We start from the raw sequence: 18,632 nt of genomic DNA, 5'->3' as shown, positions 1-18,632 counted from the left end.
TACTATAGCCTTACCGTCGTGAAAATTTTGTTTAAAACTTTTGTGTTTAAAACTCCAAAAAGTATTTTATCTGAATATATAATATAAAAATCACCAAAAGAAATATGAATATTGTTTTACTATCAGGAAAAAATGCAAAAAAAAAGTTTTACAAAGATTTTAGTCAAAATGTTTGTTTTTCACCATAAATGACATGAAAAGTATATACATTTTTTTAAATATACACAAAACAAATTCAAAAAATGTTTTTTAAAGGCCCTAATGTTATTTTGACAAACAATTTCTGTTCTCTAAATGCTGTAATTTCATGAGAAACAGCGGGAATAGATATCATTTTTAAAAATAATTCTACAAATATTTTCCTCAATTCTTTTTAGTTTTTGACCAAAAATGACATAAAAAGTTCACATTTTGGCCAAGAATTTTATTTTAAAAAATTCTAAAAATGTTGTTTAAAAGCCCTAATTTATAATTTCTGAAATACTATACGAATACGTTCCTGAACAAATCCCCAAAAATAAAAGTTTTTCACAAATGACTAAAAATGCAGTAATTTGACTTAAAATACTTAGCTATTTCCATTTTTGTGGTTAAATCAGAAAAAATGTAATTTTTTGGTACGCCAACTTTTGATCACAGTAAAATACAATACCAATAAGTTCCTGAACAAATCTCTGAAAATAAAGGTTACTCAGAAATGACTAGGGAATAGAGGGTTGCATTTTGGTTAGGTTTCACAACACCACTGTTTCTAAAAATGTGTTAACAGTGTGATTTTACTGTAAAGGTTGAGTATGTTTCTCCGACACCCACTCAGTCTTCCTGTTTCTCTGCCTCAGTAGCTCTGTTAGCTAGAGGCTGTTTACACCCACACACTCTGTCCTGACAGCAATTTACATTCAGAATGGGCCGTGTGTGTGTGCATGCGTGTGAACGCATCTCTGTGCTATGATATATGTACATTTACTTTACCTCAGCTTTGACTTATTTACATGCTGTGTTGTTAAAATTGGCAGTACGCTAAATCTAGCCCTGCAGGAGCATCTCTGTCAGTCATTGTGGGACTCGGGTCCCACATGAGACACGGAAGGTGCTGAGATATTTGAGGGAAGATTCCCCTCCTGATGTTGTATTATATATATATTTATATGTATATAAATATATTTAAATATATATTTATATATATATAAATAAATCATTTTCCCTCCTTTCATTATTTTTATTATCTATTATGTACCTTCTTCAGTTCAAGCAGAAGCCCTTGGATTTGTTTCCATGGATACCAAACAATTAGCTAGGGTTGAGAATAGAACCAAGAGAGTCGCCTATTTACAGGGTTTGGGAGCTGGGAAATGATAGGATGACAGAGAGGCTTGATTCTCTATAGCAAAGACGGGGGAGCTTCTTTGAGTAATGGGCAATTTAAAAAAGAAACTGCCCTAGATGAATCAGAGGTAAAAATAGAAGAGCGGAGTGTATAATAACATGAGAGCGGATCACATCACAGGCTTCAGGAGACTAACATATGCACTGAGAAGTGTTGACATGTAATTTACATTCATTTATAGATCAAAAATGTGACGTGTGAATATAAAAACAACACTCAAAATACTGCAGCTGTGTTGCACAACCAGGCCTGAAAATTACCCAACATTACTGTCACCACAAACCTTGACCTGCTCAGATAATTATGTTGTTTTCATTCACCCAGTTTTTCAATATCATCTGCTTCAACTACAGCATTTTTCATCTGTGGTTGAAAAACAAGTTGAAAGTTGTTAAGTGTTAATTTAAAGATTGATACACTTAATGTCTTAAAGTACAACCTTCACTTTAACCCTTTACTTTGACTTTACTGTATTTCACTGTTAGTGACCAAGTGAATATTGTTGTAACTCTACAGTGTGTTTATTTAAACAATTCTACAGAACCTTAAGTTGCTGCTTTTTACTCAGTATTGCTTGCCATCTTTTACTGCCTCTACTCTGCTTTTAGTAGACCAAACATGAGAAGCAGTATGGTTTGCTGTTAGCCACGGTGTCTTTTAAATTTAAAACTGAATGTGTAATCCCTATTTGAAGATTGATTGCTTTAAAATAACCAGATAGTCTGTGTATTTTAAATACTTGTAACAGTCACTATCAAAATATTGTACTCATCAATGTTTAGGTATATATATATATATATATATATATATATATATATATGTGTGTGTGTTAAAGTTCAAATTATGTAACAACAATCACTTTGAAAACACCAGTGGAAATAACGTTGTAAGAGATGTCCCTTTATCTAAATAATCACATTAACACATGTATGGACAAATGAGACACAACACTGGCTGATATACTTCATCACATCTTCTATTTATTTTGTTTAAATTCACACCAAATCCTTCTTTAATTATACACCATTATATAATGGGCCATTTTAATAAAGATCAGTGTTTATAGTTTATAAAGTACATATAATTTTTAAAACAATATTTAAAATGACTGCACCTTACTGAGTGTAAAAAGCATTTCAATAAAACTATTATGTAAATTACAACAACCTTCTGTTGTTCTAACAGTCTTACATTGAATGCTACAGCTACAAGTTACCTAATTAGTTAAACAGAAATACAATCTAAAAATAAAATTTAACATATTTAAACAAATGTTTTGAGTGAATAATAAAAGACAGGGTATTTTATTATTACTTTCAGGAGACTCACCGATGGAAAAAATCTGGTGATTCCAAAGTAGCTGTTGTATATTGGTCATGTTTAACTCCACAAGAACCTGGGACACAGAGAGATTACAATGTAAAGCAATATCACAGTAAAACCACTAGCAGTGTGAAGATGTTCTTACTTTTAACTAAACACTTGTATCTAAGAACTGCACTGTGTTTAAGACTGTTTAAAACTGTATACGTAAATCAAAGAGTGTTATTCTTACTTCTTTAGAAACTCCTCTCTCCTTACTGTTGGATAAGCAGCCCGTCACCCTCTGATTTGGTCTGACTGGAAGAAAAAACAGGACAAATAATTACTGAAGACTGTACATAAAACATAGTTAAATCATGTAGTGACCTACAAACACATTATACAAAAACATTGATATTTCCAGTAATATGCAGCTATTTTCAAAACCATATAGTCATACAGCTACTGGTAGTCAAGTCTTTTATTACGTTTCCGACCGTTAATATTAACGTTAAAGGCCAAACATACAGGAACAAAGTCGCTAAAAAGCTAATGCTAGCGTTAGCATCACAATCGGCTAGCGTATTAGTTAGCGCTTACCTTTTGGAAAAGTTTGCAGTCATTATCAGCCCATCGCTGATACTTTGCTTTATGGATTGTTCATGTTTCCACAACGTATTACGAACACAATAGCTCGTGTTTATAATGTGATGATTATATTTACAGCTATACTTTAACCCGCCCAAGACAAGTTCATGACCGGGATACGGCCTTTGTCTCCTTCCCGACGTAATCTGTACTGTTTATCGCAGCGCTGCCCTCTTGTGTTGTGGTGGTGCTATTGCACGTTACTTGCTCTCTTGAATGTGCTTCACTCAAACGCAACGTTTTTGCTCCGAAAGAACTGTTTCCGTTAGAAATAAATACAGATCGTGAGGAATGTTAACTTTGTACTTTCTATTACTTTCTATTATATATTAAAGCTGAACCATTTTAGCAGAGAGAGCCAAAAAGGTCACATATTTTAAAATGTATTTCAATGAGAGCTATACAATATATTCTTTTGCTCTAAATACAACTCAGTGTGTGGATTTTTAAACAAGACCAGTCATTTTTGGGTACAGTAAGTCTCTGAAGTATTAAAAAAGTTATTAAAGTAAACAATTAATAACGTTGTTATACTATCAAATGCATAAATAATTCTTACCATTAATTGATCTGGTTTTGATGCGATTGGCTCCAGCGCAAAAAAGTATAGATTATTATTATGTTTAACAAAGTTATCAATATATGGTTCAACTTGCAATACAAAACAGTTTATTACACAACACCTAAGAAAAATCTTATTTTATCGTATGGTCATTAAATGCAACACCCCTGCGGATTAGAGTCGTGAACCCCGCTGTGTCGCAGTTTGCTGTCGTTACAGTAGGTGCACCTGTTAATCATTAATTTATTTGATTATTTTAAATTAAATAGTTTAATTTCATCAATATATCATTAGCTGTACGTTTATTTATTTTATATATTTTCATATTGTGTTGCTAAAAGTTAGACTTACGTTGTTTTCACTTTTTATGCCAGAAATAAGATGACGTACCGAGCTGACGATTTTACCGCAATTACTTAAAAGTGAGTAGGCTGCCGCAGCAAATACACGACAAATGTTTTCTTTTGTGAAGATTATTTTAACACTATGCTTTTTGTAATGTTTTACTTGAATATCAGCGAAATTATTTTTTAGTTATTGTTAAGAAAATGTTAAGAAATGTCAGCTAACATTCATCTAATTAGCTACATCTGGCTCGCGACCCCTGCTCTAGATGGTAATTAAACAGAAAAAGCACAATAACAAATTGTCAAATATAATAATTTCATTTGTTATCAGACAAAAATATATAGCTATAATATGAAATATAACATTTAATTTAATCAAACTTAACTTATTAACACTTATCATCTTTCTTTCCGTGTTTGCGTCCATTTTGATATTTTATATTGCCAGCTGACAGTCAATTTTATTGAATTGCAAAGATTGCTATTAATTTATTTAAATTGCCTTACCATCCACTCTGTTTTAAAGCCCCTGTGCCTGCTGCTTGGATAATGTTAATATTTCTTATCTTGAATTAGCTCTTCTTATCCTTTTAGTATTGTGACTAAGGTTTAAATATTTTTTTATTTAGACTTATTTTCTTTTTTTTCTTTTGACCTGAAACTTTAACTACCAGGTGTGTTTTCTGGTATTCATATTTCTATGTATGTCTGTATTTTCTATCTAGGAAACAGCTAATTTGTCTTTATCTAGCCATTTCCAAATACTATTTTATACTATTTTTTCTTGCTCTTCTTTACTTGGTAGGATAAGGATTTTGGAGTAGTCACACTCCTCCTCCTCCTCCTCCTCCCTCAGGCACTGCCCTGTCTCCCTTACTCAGCAGCACAGAGTTAAACATCAGATCTGATTCCCAGCTCGTATTATTATAGATTCATCACCATGTTCCAGAGTTTGTCCTCGTCTAAAGTCAGACCAGGACTTGATGGCTGGAGATGACTCATAAAATCGTTGTCTTTCTCCAAGTATACTTGGGACCTGCGTCATTTCCCTGTTTGCCTGAAATAAGAAAACTATGCCACTGTGGATGTAATGATGCATCACGGATTGTTTAAAAATCTATACAGATGCGTGACAATTTGCGTCGGTTTACATAAAAAAATGAATTGCGCATCAAGACGTAAGGAGTAGGCTGTTTTTTTGTTGTTTACTTATTGACGGTTAGCGAGGTAAATAAGACCAGACAAGTTTGACTTTAAATAAGAGATAAATGCAGTGTTTCTGGAAATAAATGTTTTTTTTTCTGTTTTGTGAGATAACATCAGTTTTTGAGGTACACAGGTCCATTTTCAGTTGGTAATCATTGTATTTGTCTGGAGCTCACTTTGTTTATAGAGAAATGGAATTAAATAGTGTAGTGAACTCAAAATCTGGAGTCATATTGTGTTGTGAGCTGAGTGTATTGTTACGCCCCTATAAAGGTCTTTTACAAAGATGACGTCCGACTGTCTTTGTCACACAGTGCTTTTGTTGTTCCTTTTGAAGGCTGTATCTGTGTGTCCTCGTTTTCCTTTTCTACTACTCTGCCATGTTGACGTGTCAGAAGCTTGTGATTAATCTGTGTTTGAGTTGCAGGTTTAAAATCTCACCTAACTGTTTTCTAACCTGGAATTTTACCCCCCAAAGTATTTTGTTTAAATAATTAATCAATTTATTTTTTCTCTCTCTTTTCATGACACTTTTCCCCTAAAGACCAATCACGCAGGGCAAGCTTTGCCTCTGTCAGACAGTCAAGCATGGAGACGCCTCCTAATGCAACACCGCAGCCCTTCAGACAGCCCGTGAGTAGGACACAGCAACAAAGTAGGGGTTTTTGTTGGTGTTGTTGACTTGTTTCTAACAAGGCTGTGATTTATTCTCTTGTCATTTTCAGAGCTTTCTCAACAGAAGGTTGAAGGGTTCTATCAAAAGGGCCAAAAGTCAGCCCAAACTGGACCGGACCAGCAGTTTCAGACAAATGATTCTGCCCCGATTTCGTAGTGCCGACCAAGAGAGGTAATATACTATACATTATAAAGGTGACAGTGATGTCTCTGCAGTCTGGAGCTGCATACTGTCACTGAGACACATGGTGGTTTTGGAGCCTGGCCTTAGGATAACTTGGCCAAAAGCCTGGGGACTGTGTGACAGTGTATTGCATTGGTGATAATATTCAGGAAGCCCAATAGTATATCAGATCAGGGTCTAGGAGTAGATAGAAAGGGGGTGCTGGTAAATCATAAGCAATTAAAATAACACATACAAACAAAATATAATTCACACACATATATATATATATCACAAGCAATTAAAATAAACTAAAGATAATAATATATTATTCTAGTTATCTTTTTGATATCTTTAGCTGTGTTAGGGCCGTGATATTTCCAGCTAGGTTTACTTAATTTAGTAATTATGCTTTTTTTTTTAAACCAAATTAACTAATTTATGTATTTTAATTCAATTCTTCTCAAAAGAATTTGGATTTTAAAAAATGACTAATTAAATTTAATAGTAATGGAATAATTCATGGCTATTAGCGTGTGTGATGTTTTTTATGGTAGAGAAGACAAAGACAATAATAAATCCCAGAAAATAAAAGCAGGAAGGCTTCACTGCACTTCTGTTGATTCCAGCTCTGTTTTATTTCCATCGTTAGATTTCTGTCATCTGCTCAGGTCTGGATGAAAATGCTCGGAGCTTCAGGAGCTCTCATGAGCTTTTCTCTCTGTTTTTATTCTGACATGGAGAACGCACCCCTAGATTAAGGCAAGGGTCCAAATAAATACTTGCTTATTGTAAATGATTTGTGTGAAGCCAGAACACAGACAGTCAGTGGTTTTGTGCCTGGCTTCAGCTCCAGTGAAGTAAACTGGCAGCAGAGGCAGAGCAGCTGTGTTTCACTGAGAGTGTGAAGTTGGATGTTGAGGGTTTAGAGATAAGTCAGACTAAGACCGGTGAGTGGATTCCGTGAGTGTGAGCTCAGTTGAAGGTCTGAAGCAGCAGCGGACGTTTGTGGTTGGAGGTAAGAGCTCACACACTGAGTGAAGCACAAAGTCTCCTTAATCCACAACAACTCTCAGCTCTGCCTCAGTTCCTTCAGTACGGCCTCCAGAAAACTCCTCTAGAGCCTCATGAGATTTGTTTTAATTTAGCCGTGCTTCTGAAAAAGGCTCTTCTCCGGTGTTTAAACACAGCTAAACATCTCAGGTTGGTGGACATCTACACCTGCCCCAGAAATGTCTGTAATGCATCAGCGTGGGGGGGGACTGCACTGTGTCAGCATTACATTTTTACTCTCCGCCTCTCCTTTCTCAACAACATAACATTTCCCCACATGTGAGTCACCAATGGATTGTGTGAGGACAGCAGAATTTTTTGATCACAATGCAAGCAGGCGTCTTTGGGGAAGTGACCTAACGTCAGAATAAAAACAGAGAGAAAAGCTCATGAGAGCTTCTGAAAATCCGAGCGTTTTCATCCAGACCTGAGCAGATGACAGAAATCTGACAATGGAAATAACACAAACCTGGAATCTACAGAAGTGCAGTGAAGCCTTCCTGCTTTTATTATCCAGTTTCTATTGTTGTCTTTGTCTTTTCTATCATAAAAGACATCATACACGCTAATAGCCATTACTATTAAATTTAATTAGTATTTTTGTTTTTAATTCTTTTGAAAGAATTGGATTAAAATACATAAATTAGTTTAATTTGGTTAAAAAAAGAAGCATAATTACTAAATTAAGTTAACCTAGCTGGAAATATCACGGCCCTAACACAGCTAAAGATATCAAAAAGATAACTAGAATAATATATAATTATATTTTGTTTGTATGTGTTATTTTAATTGCTTATGATTTACCAGCACCCCCTTTCTATCTACTCCTAGACCCTGATCTGATATACTATTGGGCTTGTGTGTATATATATATATATATATATATACACACATAGACACTCTGGCTCCAACAATGATGTGTGTAGAGTTTTCATGCTGACCCCCTGAGGTCCTTTGGTTTCTCTGACAACACCTCAGTCTGTTTGTTGCAGCAGATCGATCTATAGCTACTTATTTGCTAAAGAACTTTCATTTCCCTGAGACTCCGGCAGAGTACGGGCTAGAGATTCTCATTTAACCTGTGCCAGAGCGGGAGAACAAAGAAAATTTCATTTACAACAATGTGGCAACTTCCCATAAAATCAATGTCAGCAGCCGTAGACCTGTACTCTCCATGAGAGTCAGGAATTTCACCTCTGTGTCTTCAAATCTGTCAGACATGAAATTACTTGTCTGATTCACACCAATGTTTTTACAGTATTTTCTTCACCTTTGTCTGGAATTCTGCAACTGAACCCAACAGACCAGACACCCACTCACTGAATGACTTGGTAACTCTGACAGACATGAGTTCAGTGGTGGAATTTAATTTTCTGCCTGAATTTATCACATCTTTTTAAGGAAGAAAAAAGAAGTTTGCGATAGTACATGTTGTTATCAGTTAGGTTACTGACCTTGCGTCAGCTGAGAGGCGGTCTTGAGTCACATCCACGCTTCCACTTTCAAGCCACGCTTTTCTTTGGTTTGACAGAACCGTTCCAAAGGTTAGAACCGTCAAACAGTTTTCTTCTGCAGCTTGGGTTTTCCATCTTTTCACCATCTGCAGCAGAACCAGCGTTAGTTTACTGTCTTTAAAGTTTGTTGTGCACTTGAAAGAATTGGATTACATTTCCAGAGAACTCCACAAGCCGAGCCTCTGTGGACTGTTTCTGAATATACAGTACGATTTTGTTGAGCTAAGTCAACAGAACAACCTGCAAACAGCAGTAGTGAAAATCTGGTTCTCTTTACTCTTCTATAAACTCATTATAAAAGGATCGAGTCTCAGGAAATTTGAGAGAGGACTCGGGAGGTTTTCTCAGCTATAGTGACTTCTGTATGAAACGCTGACTCCGTCACATCTGACTTTATTGTTTTTTTCACCAAATCTTTTTTTTTTTTCTTCCTCTTTTATTAACCAGGACTCGTCTAATGCAGAGCTTCAAAGAATCCCACTCCCATGAATCCTTGCTGTCCCCCAGTACTGCAGCGGAGGCTTTGGACCTAGTTTTAGATGAGGACGCCATTATCAAACCTGTCCACTCCAGTATTTTGGGACAAGAGTACTGCTTTGAGGTGTGTTTTGTTCACATAAATAATAACATATTTTATTATTTATTTTATAATAAAAAAATATATTTTAAAAATAAAAAATAAATTAAAGCATTAGAAATTAAATAGACAGGCTAAAAAAAATTAAATGTTTCCTAACTCTCTGATCTGTCTGAAGGTGACGACCAATTCAGGAACTAAATGTTTCGCCTGCCGCTCGGCCACAGAAAGAGACAAATGGATAGAGAATCTTCAACGTGCAGTCAAACCCAACAAGGTAGACACAGTGGATGTTTTTGTTGCCACCTAGTGGCATGTTGTTTTACCTAAGGATGTAACATCAAGGCCAACTGTGGATGAGGACTGTTATAATCCAGTAATAGAACTCCTCGTTTCGTTTCCAGGACAACAGCAGACGGGTGGACAACGTGCTCAAGTTGTGGATCATCGAAGCTCGAGACCTTCCCGCAAAGAAACGCTACTACTGCGAGCTGTGTCTGGACGACATGCTGTACGCAAGAACCACCAGCAAACCTCGGACTGACACGGTCTTCTGGGGCGAGCACTTTGAGTTCAACAATCTGCCAACCATTCGTAGCCTTCGTCTGCATCTCTACAAGGAAACAGACAAGAAAAGACGCAAGGTAACTAAAGCTCTAGGTTTCACAGACGTAATGACATGATAAAACAGTGGAAATCTCATAAAATATGTTGTTTTTATTCTGGGAATTCCAGGAAAAAAGCACATACATTGGCCTGGTCAGCATTCCCATCTCAAGCATCACGGGCCGACAGTTTGTGGAGCAGTGGTATCCGGTGATTCAGTCCAGCGTTTTGGCCAAAGGCGGCGGCGTTGGAAGTGGCAAAGTCATCAATGCCTCGCTGCGTGTCAAGTCTCGCTACCAGACAATGAACATCCTGCCAATGGAGCTTTACAAGGAGTTTGCCGAGTACATCACCAACAACTACCGAACACTGTGTTCCGTCTTGGAGCCGCTGCTGAGTGTGAAAAGCAAAGAGGAGGTGGCGTTTGCTTTGGTGCACATTTTACAGAGCACAGGAAAAACAAAGGTGAGGAAGAAGTCAGTTTCATGATTGACTGCTGTATTTCAGCACATTCACAGGAGAATTTACTTTCACTTGTCAACACCTTCACCAAGTTCTTAATCTGACCTTTGCCAGGAGTTCCTGTCTGACATGGCCATGTGTGAGGTGGATCGATTCATGGACCGTGAGCACCTGATCTTTCGGGAGAACACACTGGCGACGAAGGCTGTGGAAGAGTACCTCAAACTGATTGGTTACAGATATCTTAAGGATGCTATAGGTATGACTACAGAGAAGTGTCTTAGAGGTTAATGGTTATAGGTATGACTACAGAGAAGTGTCTTCTCTTAGAGGTTAATGGTTTTTTTGTCTATTTTGTCCTCTTTTTGTTTCAACAAATAATTGAGTGTGAATGGACGTTTGTGTGGTCTGGCTACACTCCTCTCTGCTCCCCGTTACACCCACTAATCTTAGTTCTATATTTTAAGTGCTCAAATTGAGCTGGACATTTTCAGTCCTCTCCATCCTGTTTACTTTCAAAAAACCTCCCAGCATCTCGTTGCATGTTTTACTAATTACTTGTAAAACTTAACCTACAGTGTTTCGACCCACACCAGTCTGTTGGATTCTATCTGGACTCCAGACTGCATGTTGTTATTGAATAACATTCATTTTTTGAATGTCAATTTACAACCTGAATTTGTTTTTATATCGTGCCCAGCCACTAGTGGAGGAACAGTCAGTGCCTCCTGCTGCTGAGAGTAAGCCTGAGTGAATGGGGGAGGGTTGTGTCAGGGAGGACATCTGGCATAAAAACCTGTGCCACATCATATATGCAGATCTGCTGTGCCCCCCGCCCCCCCTCCTTTGATCTAGTTGTACATAATTGGCCAGAAATGAAAATAATATATATTTCTATCTCATGTGTCATCAGCCTGTTGTCAACTGTAGTTATAATATATGAATCAGGCGTTAAATCTGATCAATGTGGTGATTATGTATTTTATGTCTTTGTTTTCTGTATTTGTTCATGTATTCAGTATACAGTACATCAAGTATTTAGGAGAATATTTTTGCTTGTACCTAATGTTTCATACCCTACAAGCAGCCATGTTATTTGTATCAATGAAATACATGTAAAGCAGTATTAGTATTCTGAAACGTAGAGAAGGAAAATAATAATGACACATATATATGTGTATATTATGTTAGGGCAGGCAGTAGTGACTTACTGGTCCACATGTAAACTCCCAGTCTGTGTCTTTCAGGTGATTTCATTCGAGCCTTGTACGAGTCTGAGGAGAACTGTGAAGTGGACCCCATGCGTGTTCCGCCATCGGTCCTCGCCGACCACCAGGCCAATCTGCGCATGTGCTGCGAGCTGTTACTCTGCAAGATCATCAACTCACTTTGGTTAGTTTTACAAAAAGAAAAAAAAAACAACAACCTTACCTCTAATCTAAAATTTAACCTCTATTTATTTGATTTGAACCAAACATCAAGCATGAACATATAAATACTTAGAGACACTTGTATTTTCTGCTCATTGACTGTAGGATATTTCAGTCTAAAAGGAAACAAATGTTACTGCAATTAACAAAAACTGTCCTCACATTAGACAATATATATATCCAAGTCCCAACAAACAAAATCAACACAATGTTGGTTAAATAAGTCTCAAAAAAAAGGTGACTTGGTTTAAAGAATGTGAAGTAAAGGTTTTGAAAAAGTGCTGTATCCTGTGAGCACAGTTCAGTCCAGCACAGTCTCCCCTTCATCTCTTGACCTCCCTCAGTTTTTCCTGAACAAGCTAAATTTCCTCTGCCGTTCTTCTCGGTGACAGCAGATAATGAATTTCTGTTTCTATTTCAGCATCTTTCCCCGGGAGCTGAAGGAAGTGTTTGCCTCGTGGAGAGCCAGATGTGCTGAGCGTGGTAGGGAGGATCTGGCCGACAGCCTCATCAGCTCCTCCCTGTTCCTGCGCTTCATGTGCCCAGCCATCATGTCTCCCTCCCTCTTCAACCTGATGCAGGAGTACCCTGCCGAACGCACCTCCCGCACTCTCACGCTCATCGCCAAGGTGATGCAGAACCTGGCCAGCTTCAGCAAGTGAGTCCATGTCATTGACCGCCCTCTTCACCACAGACCAGTGGGTTATTTTTAGACCCAGCTATAGTTGCTGATATAGAAGCTCTCTGTTTAAACAGAGGCTTTTTTTAGGTTGGAATTGTCCACAAAAAAGACACAAAAATACTTCTGTTAACATAATATATCTGCTTTCTGTGACCAATAACATTGACCTTTAGTGACCCCCCCTAAACTGCTGGTGGGCCAATAGGAGCAATTCAATGTCAAATTAATTTGGCCACTTTTTCACAATTCCTTTTCCATTTACAGTTCCACACTGACGTGACCATACGATGGATTGTTAATCCCAGTCTCAGCCCTTGCTTAGCTTTAACCAGATTATGTCAGGGCTTTGATCTACATGAGCCAGGAGTGATTAGACAGCTGGAAACGGATCAGCAGTCATTCACATCTGACATCAAACAGAATGTTTTAACAGGTCAGAAAACTTGGCATAGTGACAAAATGTTAATCAGGAATTTACTCTCCTCACTGACTCTGAGTCACACTCCACCAACTCTTTAAGAAAGTCAGTCTACTAAATTAGCCACAAGGTTAATTTAGTAGACTGACTTTAAAGATTTTTTTGTGTGTGAACGCGTCAGTAAATATGAAGTGGATTAAGGTCATTAGTTAGTTCATCGTCAATGGCCGATTACTTCAAATAAAAACATTGACTTGCTCCTCAGAGCCAACATGCTTCTCCTGTGGAGTTCTGACTCTGTATTAGGTAAAGAAGTACATGAACAGTCAGTACTTGTTGTGTCAGTCACTGTGGAGTAATACTAGGTGTTTAATTGGACTTTAACTAGTATATCAACATGGTATGGGAATAAATGAATAGTTCAGAGGTGTGTATCAGCAAGAATCAGGTGATACGATATGAATCACAATACAGGGTAATGATACGATATGTTGCGATGCTACAGGAATGATGATATATTGGGGTTTTTGTGTGTCAAACAGGTTCGGACCTAAGGAGGAGTATTTGTACTTCATGAACGAGTTCCTGGAGATGGAGTGGGGATCCATGCAGCAGTTTCTCTACGAGATTTCCAACATGGAGACAGGAGGGAACGCTGGAGGATTTGAAGGCTACATCGATCTGGGCAGAGAGCTGTCCATGCTCCACAGCTTACTGTGGGAAGTCATGGGCCAACTCAGCAAGGTGAGGAGATTAATGTGTTATTCCACAGCGGCTTTAAATATTTAATGACATTTCTCTTGCACATTTGAAGTGTCCACATTAGAGTTGGAGACTGAGTTTCCTGCAGAGAATAAAACTAATAAACCCGATAATTTATTCAGCTAATTTAATGACATTTCTGATACGTTGCGTTATATCATGACATACCAACTGTTAAATATAACATATGCCTATTATTTCATTTTTCTTGGTGATTGTTGCTGTTCACCAGTGTTAAAATGAGTCATACTTTTATATAGCTGAGGTTTCCAACAGCACAACCAGGTATCAGTACCAGAACTTCTGCCTACAGGCAGTGGGGAGAAAAAAATAGGTTTTGTTAAAAAAAAATCACTGAATGACGTTTACTAGAATATAATATTAAAAAATATGATTTGTGCAGAGACTGTAGACACCATATGTCAGATACAACTCTGTGTTTCTTTTGTTGACAAAGCCAAGTTTATATAAAGTAGATAAAATATTGTACTTACGTCATTGCGTCACGGACTGTGGGAAAACATTGTAGCTCTTTATTGGAACCTGTTTATAAAAAAAAAACCTAAGAGAAGTGACAGTTGTGATAAATGTCAGTTTAGTCTATTTTTTCACTAGTATCCATCCATTTTCACCTGCTTATCCGTTACCGGGTCGCAGGGGCAGCAGTCGCCACCCACCGTACTAACCGCCCTAACCGAGATTCGAACTTGCCCAGGAGGTGAACTCTGGGGTTCCACACCAATGACAGCGACATTGCCTCTAGGCCAAAGTGCCAGTCACTAGTATCCAAATATGAATTTTGGCCTTAGTTCACTAATATGTAGTTTGTGCTTTAACTAGCATTTTCTTTCCAAGTACAGTATTTGTAATACTTGAGGTAATTTAATTCTTTAAGGAACCTGCTTAGAGTCTTTAATTGAAATTGAAAGAAAGTCTTTCTACCTTTCAGGATGCTATTCTTAAACTGGGACCGCTACCACGGCTGCTCAATGACATCAGCGTGGCCCTGAGGAACCCTCAGCTTCACATGCCCACAAATCACCAGCCGGAGAGACCGAAGGACAGACTTTTCTCACGGCCGTCTTTCAATCGCCTCATGTCCTCTGACTTCCAAAGCCTCATGATGCGTGACTTAAACAGGTACTGCATCTGCTCACATCTCACTCAGGGGTTCCCACCACCAACAATACTCAAGTTCTTAGTCTGTAAATATAGAAACTGCAGTTTTCCATTAGTGAATTTAACAGTAACACTTAAAAAACATTAGTTGAAACACTGGTTTATTGTTTTAGTCTACAATAAATCAGTCTTTAATGGGAAGCACCATCTGTTCACTGTCTTATTCAAACAGCACTGCTCTGACGTCGAGAGACAGTTCAGTCTCATTCTCACTGTATCCTAACAGTTTATATCTGTACTCCATAAGTAAGAGAGAAAATGGAGGTAATATCAGAGGAGTATACCACATTTATTTCCTGGTTGCTATTTTGGGCCCAACCTAATGAGCAGTTGTTGGTGGGAATGAAATCTGCAGGAGTAAACACAAACACACACATCAGACGACACATGCTGTTCCTCTGAGCTCAGGTCTCAGTAGTGACAGGATGGAGTCGTGCCTTTGCATCATTACATAATGAGACACGATGTTTAAGCATTAATGTTATAGACGGATGAACATTTAAACTGACTTTACATTGTAATTTTAATATACACATATCTTTATAAGATAGAACTGCTTTTGACTTACCGTACTAGGGTTTGCCTACTTTTGTATTTTTAAGCTAATGTCTCATATTGTTATATTTTATTTCTGCACATTTAACTGATTTGTGACTCTTTAACTAATCTTCTATTTCACAACCTTTGAACTAACAAGGGAGGATGTAGATGACTGATAGGCCAAGAACAGGACAGAAGCAAAGGCTTTAGTTTTATTTGAGTAGTCATTTACAAGGTTGAGATGGTACTGTAACACATATTAACTACATTTCTGTTTGCTGGATGTAGTTCAATAGACATCTCACGCCTGCCATCACCTACTACTGGAGTGTCAGCTGTAGAGTCCCTCTCGTCCAATCTAAACATGAGGCGTCATGCTGAACGGGACCTTCGCCCGTCCAGGGAAGTTTTCTACGTGACCCGTCCACCATTGGCCCGTTCCAGTCCTGCATACTGCACAAGTGGCTCAGACATCACTGAACCTGATCCCAAGGTATGGAGTAAAACATATATCATGTCAAGTCAGCTCATTCACCGATTGTGTTGTCAGCTCTGTTGTTTTTCATGTCTATCTCTTCAGGTCCACAGTGTGAATAAAAGTGTCTCCATGATGGACCTTCAGGACTCACGGATGAACAGTATTTCCAACCTGAACTCAGTGGGAGACATGCTCACTTCCTCTCAGGCCTCCATCGCTGGCCTGGGCCACAGCTTCGGAAACCTTGGTGCTCCTCTTCGGCATATGCCCACAAACTCCGCGGGTTCTGCTTTGAGGCTGAGTCAGATGGGTCACCTCGGGGGGCCCACGGAGTCCATCTCTCAACAGCAACAGCAGGCAGCAGCAGCCATGCACTTCCCCCTGTCTTTCCAGAATCCACTGTTCCATCTGGCCACCCAGAACTCCCCAGCTCAGCCTCAGGCTCCTCCTTCTCAACTCCTCCTCGCCCCCGAGCCTGAAAATGGACACCATGATTACACGCCTGCCTTTGGAAACAGTGCTTTCTCCCGCAGCGAGGACTTGTCTGCCCTGCGGTCCCAGAACAGCCTGGTGCAGCCCAGCATTGTCCACTCACACAGCTACAGTGATGACTTCACTCGACAGAACCAGAGCAATGACTTTGCCTGGCACCAGCTGTCACTGCAGGTCCAGGTATTGAACTGAGTTAGAAAGGTGGGGGCAGGTAGATAGATAGGTAGGGGGTAGATAGATAGGTAGATAGGTAGATAGGCAGATAGATAGGCAGGTAGATAGGTAGATAGATAGATAAGCAGATAGATAGATAGGCAGATGGATAGGTAGGTAGATAGATAGGTAGGGGGGAGATAGAAAGGTGGGGGATAGGTAGATAGGTGGGGGGTAGATAGGTGGGGGGGAGATAGACAGGTGGGGGGTAGATAGGTGGGGGGGAGGTAGACAGGTGGGTGTAGATAGACAGGTGGGAGATAGATAGGTGGGGGGTAGATAGATAGGTGGATAGGCAGATAGATAGGCAGGTAGATAGGTAGGTAGATAGGTAGATAGGCAGATAGATAGGCAGGGAGATAGGGAGATAGATAGATAGATAGACAGACAGATAGATAGATAGATAGGCAGATGGATAGGTAGGTAGATAGATAGGTAGGGGGTAGATAGATAGGTAGGGGGTAGATAGAAAGGTGGGGGATAGGTAGATAGGGGGGGGGGAGATAGATAGGTGGGGGGTAGATAGATAGGTGGATAGGCAGATAGATAGGCAGATAAATAGATAGATAGATAGATAGGCAGATAGATAGATAGGCAGATAGATAGGCAGGTAGATAGGTAGGTAGATAGGTAGATAGATAGGTAGGGGGGAGATAGAAAGGTGGGGGATAGGTAGATAGGGGGGGGGGAGATAGATAGGTGGGGGGTAGATAGATAGGTGGATAGGCAGATAGATAGGCAGGTAGATAGGTAGATAGATAGGCAGATAGATAGGTAGGGAGATAGATAAGCAGATAGATAGATAGGTAGGTAGATAGATAGGCAGGTAGATAGGTAGATAGATATATAGGCAGATAGATAGATATACAGATAGGCAGATAGATAGATAGATAGGTAGATAGGCAGGTAGATAGATAGATAGGTAGGTAGGTAGATAGATAGGTAGGGGGTAGATAGATAGGTAGGGGGGAGATAGAAAGGTGGGGGATAGGTAGATAGGGGGGGGGGAGATAGATAGGTGGGGGGTAGATAGGTGGGGGGGAGGTAGACAGGTGAGGGGGGTAGACAGGTGGGGGGGAGGTAGACAGGTGGGTGTAGATAGACAGGTGGGAGATAGATAGGTGGGGGGGAGATAGACAGGTGGGGGGTAGATAGGTGGGGGGGAGGTAGACAGGTGGGTGTAGATAGACAGGTGGGAGATAGATAGGTGGGGGGGAGATAGACAGGTGGGGGGTAGATAGGTGGGGGGTAGATAGATAGGTGGATAGGCAGATAGATAGGCAGATAAATAGATAGATAGATAGATAGGCAGATAGATAGGTAGATAGATATATAGGCAGATAGATAGATAGGTAGGTAGGTAGATAGATAGGTAGATAGGCAGATAGATAGGCAGGGAGATAGGGAGATAGATAGATAGGTAGATAGGTAGATAGGCAGATAGATAGGTAGGGAGATAGATAAGCAGATAGATAGGTAGATAGATAGGTAGGTAGATAGGTAGATAGATAGGTAGGGGGTAGATAGAAAGGTGGGGGATAGGTAGATAGGGGGGGGGGAGATAGATAGGTGGGGGGTAGATAGGTGGGGGGTAGATAGGTGGGGGGGAGATAGACAGGTGGGGGGTAGATAGGTGGGGGGGAGATAGATAGGTGGGGGGTAGATAGATAGGTGGATAGGCAGATAGATAGGCAGGGAGATAGATAGATAGGTAGATAGATAGATAGGCAGATAGGTAGGTAGATAGATAGGCAGATAGGTAGGTAGATAGATAAGCAGATAGATAGATAGGTAGGTAGGTAGATAGATAGGTAGGGGGTAGATAGAAAGGTGGGGGATAGGTAGATAGGTGGGGGGTAGATAGATAGGTAGATAGGCAGATAGATAGGCAGGTAGATAGGGAGATAGATAGATAGGGAGATAGATATATAGGCAG

At 39.2% G+C, this 18,632-nt stretch overlaps 2 protein-coding genes and 1 long non-coding RNA gene across 12 annotated transcripts in view; 1 reads left to right on the top strand and 2 right to left on the bottom strand.

Annotated features, from left to right (window-relative positions):
* Nucleotides 1-2,293: 2,293 nt before the first annotated feature.
* Nucleotides 2,294-3,488, bottom strand: LOC112488539 (uncharacterized). The gene is made up of 3 exons (XR_003052713.1): nt 3,290-3,488; nt 2,943-3,007; nt 2,294-2,783 (listed from the first exon to the last, which is right to left on the bottom strand). It is a non-coding gene; the product is annotated as an uncharacterized LOC112488539 (long non-coding RNA).
* A 587-nt stretch (nt 3,489-4,075) lies between these two features.
* LOC103394170 (ras/Rap GTPase-activating protein SynGAP-like) overlaps nt 4,076-18,632 on the top strand; it is a 26,105-nt gene continuing 11,548 nt past the window's right edge. For 2 of the 6 annotated variants that reach the window (XM_025065273.1, XM_025065270.1), the window contains exons 1-14: nt 4,076-4,117; nt 4,274-4,321; nt 5,997-6,085; nt 6,178-6,299; nt 9,305-9,458; nt 9,613-9,711; nt 9,818-10,078; nt 10,170-10,505; nt 10,617-10,761; nt 11,750-11,894; nt 12,354-12,590; nt 13,575-13,776; nt 14,744-14,934; nt 15,802-16,663. In XM_025065273.1, coding sequence (XP_024921041.1) covers nt 6,041-6,085; nt 6,178-6,299; nt 9,305-9,458; nt 9,613-9,711; nt 9,818-10,078; nt 10,170-10,505; nt 10,617-10,761; nt 11,750-11,894; nt 12,354-12,590; nt 13,575-13,776; nt 14,744-14,934; nt 15,802-16,663 — 2,799 coding nt within the window. In that variant the 5' untranslated portion in view covers nt 4,076-4,117; nt 4,274-4,321; nt 5,997-6,040. The remainder of the gene's footprint in view (nt 4,118-4,273; nt 4,322-5,996; nt 6,086-6,177; nt 6,300-9,304; nt 9,459-9,612; nt 9,712-9,817; nt 10,079-10,169; nt 10,506-10,616; nt 10,762-11,749; nt 11,895-12,353; nt 12,591-13,574; nt 13,777-14,743; nt 14,935-15,801; nt 16,664-18,632) is intronic. The other 4 variants (XM_025065275.1, XM_025065274.1, XM_025065272.1 and 1 more) reach the window with 4 other exon arrangements.
* LOC103394152 (teashirt homolog 1-like) overlaps nt 15,740-18,632 on the bottom strand; it is a 232,999-nt gene continuing 230,106 nt past the window's right edge. For all 5 annotated transcript variants that reach the window (XR_003052710.1, XM_008331328.3, XM_025065276.1 and 2 more), the window contains 2 exons: nt 16,189-16,466; nt 15,740-15,995 (listed from right to left, as the gene is read on the bottom strand). The gene's annotated coding sequence lies outside the window, so the exon portion shown is untranslated. The remainder of the gene's footprint in view (nt 15,996-16,188; nt 16,467-18,632) is intronic.

Source organism: Cynoglossus semilaevis, chromosome 18, assembly GCF_000523025.1.
Source record: "Cynoglossus semilaevis isolate Cse_v1.0 chromosome 18, Cse_v1.0, whole genome shotgun sequence".
NCBI classification, from domain to species: Eukaryota; Metazoa; Chordata; class Actinopteri; order Pleuronectiformes; family Cynoglossidae; genus Cynoglossus; species Cynoglossus semilaevis.
Note: the sequence above shows the minus strand (reverse complement) of the source record. Positions and strands in the feature narration are given on the sequence as shown.